At 45.8% G+C, this 8,353-nt stretch overlaps 1 protein-coding gene and 1 long non-coding RNA gene across 4 annotated transcripts in view; one reads left to right on the forward strand and one right to left on the reverse strand.

Moving 5' to 3' along the window:
- Window positions 1–8,336, reverse strand: part of LOC116939342 (solute carrier family 22 member 3-like) — a 29,331-nt gene extending 20,995 nt beyond the window's left edge. For both annotated transcript variants that reach the window (XM_032947571.2, XM_032947570.2), the window contains exons 1-3: window positions 5,084–8,336; window positions 4,556–4,659; window positions 318–472 (exon numbers count right to left, since the gene is read on the reverse strand). In XM_032947571.2, coding sequence (XP_032803462.2) covers window positions 318–472; window positions 4,556–4,659; window positions 5,084–5,569 — 745 coding nt within the window. In that variant the 5' untranslated portion in view covers window positions 5,570–8,336. The remainder of the gene's footprint in view (window positions 1–317; window positions 473–4,555; window positions 4,660–5,083) is intronic.
- LOC142923996 (uncharacterized) overlaps window positions 5,447–8,353 on the forward strand; it is a 58,512-nt gene continuing 55,605 nt past the window's right edge. The window contains exon 1 of one of the 2 annotated variants that reach the window (XR_012941121.1): window positions 5,447–5,464. This is a non-coding gene — a long non-coding RNA (uncharacterized LOC142923996). The other variant, XR_012941120.1, reaches the window with a different exon arrangement.

The following is an 8,353-nucleotide window of genomic DNA, read 5'->3' on the forward strand; positions in this document are numbered from 1 at the left end:
TCCCCTCCCTCCCCTGCCCACCCAGCCCCTCCCTCCCCACCCAGCCCCTCCCCACCCTCCCCTCCCCACCCAGCCCCACCCCTCCCATTTTTAGATGGCCGGACACAATAAGATGGCCGGACACAATAATCCCCTGTGGGCTGGTGGAACCAGGAGGTTCCTACCAATAATATTGATTTGACCACGTGCAGCACAAGGCGAACATAGCACCGGCCTACAAGTCTGCCAAGAACGGGCGACTTTGCACAATGGCTTTTGTTGTTGTTGCTGCTGCGAGTAATTGTTTCAATTTTGGAAAAGTCCAGACAATAGTGTACCAATCACAAAGCCGGTCGTCCAGCTGCCCATGTTGAATATCCCCTGTAGGGTGCGCAGGGCGACGAACGTGGCGTAGTTGGGCGCGAGGGACACCAGCACCCCGGACACGGTCTGCAGCACGATGGAGATCAGGAAGCTCCAGCGACGTCCGAACCTGACGGTCATTTGGACACAAACACAAAGATCCCCCGGGTAGCCTTAGCAGACTGTTGGGGCAAGTGCTGTTAGCAAGCACCTCTGAAGGCCGGCACGAAAAGGTGGGTGGCCAACACCACGCCCGGCCGCCTTTGTCTCCCCAGTGACGATGTTTACACACTGCACCAGGTACTCACTTGAGGCTGAGTCGACCTAGGGGAGGCTCAGGACCGGTTCAGATAATGGTCACCGGTGTTGGCCGTGAGCGGGAATCAAACCGGGGTCGCCAGGTTTGTAGCGCAGCGCACTAACCGCTACACTACCGCTCCCCACACACACACACAACGGCAAACACATCGCCCAACACTGATGGCGAATCTTGTGCCATTGGCCTTTGACGACTGTATTTGTGTATGTGTAATGACAGGGTGACACCTGTCGACCTGTAGGGGTAATTACGGTTATAGCTGCATTACACAATGCCTTATTATGAAGGGGCGTATTTGGGATAAAGATCAAGGGCAGAGTCAGTCGAGAAGCTCCGGGAACCAACCCGAAGTTTCTGGAAAGGGGGCGTGGCCAGAGGTGGACTTTGGCCACGTTGGGCAGATATAAGGGGGACCGAACCAGAGGTTCGGGGCTGTTAGTGTGGGGTCTGGGTCCTGGTTGCGTCGCTGCCGTCGTCATTTCTTCGTCTTCGACCACGTGGCTGTTCTTCTGCAAGACCAGCTCTGTCGCCGCCGCTACGCTCGTCAACCAGCCAGCGTAGCTACGTAGGACGGAGATGGGCTGCGTGTTTGGACAGCCTGGGGTGTAGCCGCGTTACGAAGTGTATCGCCCTGTGTACTCTTAATAAATAAGAAGCCTTCTACTAGACGTGTTGGAAGTCGCTCATTACATATGTATGCTGGGTCCAATTCTGTTCTCATTTAAACAATTTTGGACTAAACGTAAATCACTTAGAATTAAATGTATTTGCGGATGACTATGTCATGCTAGCATCGGGTACATCTAACGAAGTTGAACAGAATCTCCAACACGATGACGATTTAATTCAATAGCAATTGTCACCACTAAAATTACTCCTAATCCTATAAAACACTAAGTTCATGGTCTCTTCTTCAAAAAAGATCCAGTTTAATTCTCTTCACCTATTACGGATATGAGAAACAACATAATTAAACAAACGGAGTGCTTCAAATACTTGAGTGTACTAACTGATTCAACACGTACATTCCAACTCCATATTTATCACATTTCCAAGAAAATCTCATCAGAAATAGGGCTTTTATACAGAAACAAAAATAGTTTTCCCATTCGATTACGCCTGCAAATTCTTGAAACTATAATTCTTCCACTCTTTGACGACTGTGACGCTGCTTACACATCAGCTGCTAATGAATCACTAAACAAATTAAACCAGCTTCATCATTCTGCTCTTCGATTTGCAATGGATGATGCTTTTACCATACAGGACCCACCATTGTGACCTCTACTTAAATCCAATCTCATATCACTTGATGCAAGAAGAAATCCAAATTGGGCCCTGTTCATCCATAACATCCTTATTGAGAAATATGTGCTTTACATAGCTAATTCATTAACCCCAATGTTAAATCTAAGAAATCTAAGACGTCCATCTAATTGCCTTTTAACTATTAAAATAATAAGAATTGGAATAGGTGCCAAAGCCTTTGCCGTTGCATCACCAACGTTTTGGAAGAACGTTGTTTCTTCCCTTAAAAATCATAAATCTTCGTTTAAAATAAATTCTGAAGCAGAAGATCAGTGCTGGATACAGCCACGTTAGCGTGATCTGTAAATGTAATTGTTAACAATGTATCGATCTTGATTTAAAGCTTTCGTGACTGCAGGGATTCATATTCTTGGTTCTTTCGGTAAAGTCACGTAGTAGGGAAACAATAAAATAATAACAATATAAAACCATAAAATTGTCACGACGTTTCGACTGCAACACAAGCAATCATCATCAGGTGTGAAAACCACAGCAAGAATTTTTTTAAAAAGTGGCCTTTTTTAACGTTAGCACTATGGAGAGCGATTTGGCAGTTATTCCAATGGACGAGTCCATCTATGTTCGGAAAAGAGGAGGGAGGAGACGAAAATAATGGGTGCGGTCTGAAAGCCACCGTAAGCGTGAACAATTATATTCTTAGCTTTTTCGTTAAAGTCACGTCACTTTACCGAAAGAGCTAAGAATATGAATTACTGCAGTCACGAAAGCTTTAAATCAAAACATGAACAATTTATTAAGACCCGAAATGGTTTATCAAATCCTTCCAATGATTTCTAAGCCAGAATCCATCTTCTCGGTTGAAATTGTCTCTGAGTTTGCATATGTGGATAGCCTCATGAACGAATCTCTCATGGTAGCCAGATGGCTTGCAAAGAACCTGTCTTGGAGAAGTCAATGTCATATGAGCCTACTGAATTATAACAGTGATCTGCCATGGCCGAGGTGTTGGTCCTACCGTGTTTTAGGTCTGCTTTGTGTTCACGAATGCGGTCCGAGACATGTCGTTTGGTTTCTCCAATGTAACTACTACCACAGAGGCAACTTAGTTAGTAGACGCCAGGGTACTGTATGTCCAGAATCACATCTTTTACAGACGGAACCAGATCACGGATTTTATGTAATGTGTTGAATAGGACCTGGATCTTGTGTTTATTCAAGATTTTGGAGATCTTTTTTGTGATCCCCGCAATGTAGGGTAAAGTGGTGGTTTTGAAAGGCTCCTCAAGAGGGTCCATCTTCATGGTTGGAGTGATAGCTTTGCGGATTGTGTAGTCGGAGTAACCATTAGCCTTAAGAGCTTGGTGTACGTGCTTGAGTTCGCTGGCTATGTGTTTCTGGTCCGATATGGATTGGGCTCTATGGTGCAGAGTCTTGATGAGGGAATTCTTCTGGGATGGATGGTGGTGGGAATCCGGTTTCAGGTAAGCATCCGTATGGGTAGCTTTCCTGTAGATAGAGTGGCTCATTGAACCATCAGCTCTCTTTTTTATTAGGACATCCAAAAAAGGTAGCTTGCCATCTTTTTCGACTTCCATGGTAAATCTGATGGCTAGGTGTATGGAATTGATGTGGTAGAGGAATTGGTCTAGAGCAGGCAGGCCATGTGGCCAGATGACAAAAGTGTCATCCACGTACCTCTACCATAAGGTTGGGCGCAGAGTGGCAGTCTGGATGGCGTCAGTCTCAAATTTCTCCATGAAAATGTTGGCTACAACCGGAGATAGGGGGGAGCCCATTGGGGTGCCCTCAGTTTGTTTGTAGAAAGTTCCATTCCAAGTGAAGTATGTATTGGTTAAGCAGTGTCTCACCGAAAAAAACAATAATATAATGTATCGATCGTTCAGTTGAAATGGCCAATTTTATTGAAGGACTGACTGTGTGTTGTCTTGGTGTCGTCTAGGACTGTTTTTGCTGTTGTTTTGCTGTCTTTCTCAAGTTTGGGAATTGATTATGCGATTTTCACTTATATACTTTATTTAAAGGGGCGCCACACGGTGGTGTGAAGTTATCTTCCTTGTCTGGTATACAGGAGGTCGTGGGTTCTATCCCGACCGTGACCACGCCTACTGTATATTTGGAGTGTGCGGTGTCTCTCTCCCGGTGGTCGCGTGGATTTCTTCTCTGGGTCCTCCGGTTTTTTCCTCCACATTTAGAAACATGCATGGAGATTATGTAGATTATTTTGCTGCCATGAATGTCCACATGATAAGCCACTTTTTTGAGCTATCATTTGTGGCCAGGTTGCTTCTGAAAAATAAGTTAATACCTCAGTGGGCTTTGCCTGGTAGGATGGAGATTATTTAGTTGTATTTGTATATTTTAAGTGATTTGTTTACCTTTCCTAGACTTTGCACTATCGTATTTTTTACCGTTTGTTGTAGCGTTCTAACCCGCCCCTACTGGACATCTGTGAAAAAGAACTTTACAGCTCTTCGGATTCCTCGAGTATTAATACATATTCTGATTCTGATGTTTCGCATCGTACTTAGCCAACCGTGGTAATTGGAGGTGATGTAGCCATCATGACTATCTCTGAGAGTGAGCTGAAGTTCGTGACGTGGGCACCTGTCAGAGATGTAGCCCATGATGATGGCTCCAAGCAAAAAGCCCAGGTTTAGGAGGGCCTGGGCGAAATCGAGAAGCCAAGCATTCTCACAAACGAGCCCGAACTGCAAGACAGCACAAGCAAAGTACAAGACGTCAGCACACACTAAGCACATCAGCACACACACACAGCACAAGACATCAGCACACACAAAGCACCTCAGCACACACAGCACAAGACGTCAGCACACACACACACAGCACAAGACGTCAGCACACAAACAGCAATACATTAATTGAAACAGATGTACAGGAACAATATGCATGTATGTACGTATGTTGAACTTCTTTCGCACCGTACGTAGCCAACCGTGTTAATCTGAGGTGAGGGGTAGGACAACGTCCAATATATACTGAAGAATATTATCCCAACCGTAAAATAAAACTCCTCCTATATTCATAAATACTTTTTTTGTTACAAACACCGTCAATGCAATGTTTTAATATTTCAGCACACGAGCTACAATCGCTCTAATTCGTGGACTTCACCTCCGTGACGATCGTCGACTCCGCGTCCTCGCGGTTAAATTCCCAGCCGTGGTCACAGGGCACGAGGTGGTTGGACAGGGACCCGTTGGGTGGCCACCCGCCTCTGAGCCCCAGCGCGGGCAGCTGACACGAAGAGGAGGACGAGGACGAGGAGGAATTCAAGATTGCAGCCCACGATGTCAGGTTGAGCCGCTTGCAGCGGAGGTCCCATCCGAACCCATGGGCGGTGGCGGCGGCGGCGGCGGCGGCACGCGTCTCGCTCCAGTTGCCACGCGCGGCAGCTGCCGGGCTGACGCCGCAGTCGGGGCTGGCCGCTTGCCGCGTCTCTGGCGGGCCCTTGCAGCGGTGGCGGGGCACTTGTCCGAGGAAAAGTACGCCGAGGTACTGGAATGAAAAGACGGTGCAGGGTAAGCAGAGCATGATGAAGACGCGCTTCTGATAGGGGCCAAACTCCCCGACGTCCCTTAGCAGGGCGTCAAAACTCATCTTGCTCTCGGGGCTCGATTGGATATAGTCCACTTCGCACTTCGGACGAGTTGAGAAAGTAATTACTGCTGAGCAGGCCGGTCGCTGTTTTAAGAGTTTTCTCGAAGGAGACTTTCGCTCAAGTTCATGCTGTATTAAGTTATGGACAATAATACGATAATACAAAAAACAATCCTCAGTGTTGTGTGTTTGCGTGTTCTGCTTTTTCAGAAACTACTCGAATAGAGGTCGCATCTATGAAAGAGCAGTGTTTTAAGCAAGCTGTGACTAATTCGAAGACTTAAAATGATTAGTTTTTAAAATGTTAAATTAACTTGTGTAGGCTGATTAATGTTGCCTCGGAAAGTGTAAGTTCACGCAATCGTCAAATATGTCACCGATGAAGGCTGTGAAAGTGCATTATACATTAATTATTGAAGTGCATGTAATTATTGCAAGGGTTTATAAATGACAATGGAACACTGGGGATAACTTCTATTTAAAAAAAAACACGAATGGACATTTTTAACACCCACACGTTAATTTACAGCTCTAAAGGAGATCTTTTTTTTGGCCACAAGAGTTATTGCAGACCGCTGAGAGGTGCTGCATAGAATGGGTGCACATTCTGTGTGGAGAATGTGTGACCAGTTAAGCCAAGTCAGCCAAAGGCTACGATGGCAACCGCATACCAAGAGTAGCCAGTGCTTTTGGGTGTTGCCGTTCGTCTTTGGCGACAACAATCAATTCCCAGTGTTGCAAAATACTTTGACAACTGCGTAGGTTCTGCCATTTTAACGATTTCCCCTCTCTTCGCACTCCCCTCTCAATTTTCACAACTTTTTTTTTTATTAATTCTATGCTCGGGTATGGCGATATGTTCAGGAGCGAGATGCCCAATGTCCGATAGCCACCAAAGTCAGTCGATCGGTAGATCGCGTGCGGTGGGGCTAAATTGTTGATACTCGCAGCGTCAAAGTTGTCCGGAATGCCCTCTAGAGCCCCGAGTGCCTCTATAGAGCTCATTATGTCAGCAATAGTGGCGAGAGCAATTAGCCCTCATCACCTTTATACGTATGAATGTTGAACTTCTTTTGCACCGCAGTAGCCAACCGTGCTAATCAGAGGTGCGGGGGAAGGACAACAAACTGAACACAAAAATAAGTTCTAAAGGAATTAGTTAGAAATCTAGATTTTGTAAAAAGTGCATAGCTTCAGTGGCTTCCTAATATCGGACGGAAGAGCTTTCCAGACGGCCGCAGAAGCACATCCGAAAGCGTCTTTGTTTGATGGCCAGCCAAAAGCCGCTACACCTGCAGGGAAGGTTTTTGGATGGGACGAGTTGGGCATTTTGAAGCCACTTGAGCACTTTGGCAAGCTCCGCTAAAAGAGGGAGACCCGGGGCAAGTGTGAGGAGAGGTGGTTGTTTTTGGAGTTGTGCTGGTTGCTGGAACACTCGCTTGAACCATGGAGTTGGGACACATTTGGGCCGAGCCTGATGATAAACCTAACAAGATATTCTTAGAGTTGTACAGCATCGTTTAAGGCTATAACGTACGGTGAAAGTGCCTCCGTTGTGGGAATAACCGTAGTGACATTTGTCAACGTTTCAAACACGATACCAAATCCAATGTGCCGTTAATGGTGACCGAATTAGTCGTTTTGTTACCGATGAGAGATTTTATTGAGAGAATGAAATGTCAATTACCACGTTTTTATTAAAGATCGGGCGATGCACGTGCGACTTAAACCGATCAATGCCCATAATGCTGATAAAAATGTGCTTCGTGTACAAAGTGCCTTTGTGCAGTGCGTTGTAGCGACAGGTAGGCGCACTGCAGTAATGAGCCGCATGGGCTGACGAGGACGCATCTTTCAAGGTGTGCGATTGAATGCATAGCGAACGGTGCCAAGGCTGCCGGGATTTGAGAGTGCGCTTGCCATATGGAGACGGAACTCTGAAAGGCCACATCCATCGTCGTACAGAACCGCTGGATTGCAACAAGTTGCCAGGTCCTGCAGCTCCCCCCCCCCACCAAACATAATCCATAGGGGAGACTAATAGCTCATAGCGCATAGCAGATTAGCAGGGAACACGAGAACCTGCATGGTTGGTAGAATTTAGGCTAACAATGCTTCGTCTTTGAGTTATGTTGCAAGAATAAAAATGGTTGTGGAAATGTTACAAGCATTTCATGCAAGGCAAGGAAATCGCAAATATATTTTTTAACAAACCTTCTACAGCCCAATGCAATTTAGATGTGCATGCCTGTAACCACAATGCAAGATGCTCGAGTTGACTATGTAGATGGGCTCTCGCATCTTTGCCCTCAGGTTTCAGTCGGAAATTAGAGCGTGAAGGCATTTGAGGAAGGTTTCAACCGGGGGTCTGAGGCCACCAATAGATGTGACCAACGACACGACTTAAAAAGTTAAAATGAGGAAGGCTCTGATTTAAAGCTTTCGTGACTGCAGGTATTCAGATTCTTGGTTCGTTCGGTAAACCACAGCAAGAAAATGTTCTCATCAGGTGTGGTTTTCACACCTGATGATGATTGCTTGTGTTGCAGTCGAAACGGCGAGAATTTTATTATTTAATATTTTTATTATTTTGTTTCCCTTCTACGTGACTTTACCGAAAGAACCAAGAATATGAGGAAGGCTCCTGAAGATAATTTTAAAAATTGAATGATTATCATGGATCTTACACCATGTGACATCGTAGTATCGCTGGGGCATGAGCAGGCCGTGGAGGTCAACCGAAAGCTCCAGCAGAAGCGATGGCAAGGTACAGTGGCATAAGCA

Source organism: Petromyzon marinus, chromosome 6, assembly GCF_048934315.1.
Source record: "Petromyzon marinus isolate PM22_M1 ecotype Great Lakes invasive population chromosome 6, UKy_Petmar_22M1.pri1.0, whole genome shotgun sequence".
Classification (NCBI taxonomy): Eukaryota; Metazoa; Chordata; class Hyperoartia; order Petromyzontiformes; family Petromyzontidae; genus Petromyzon; species Petromyzon marinus.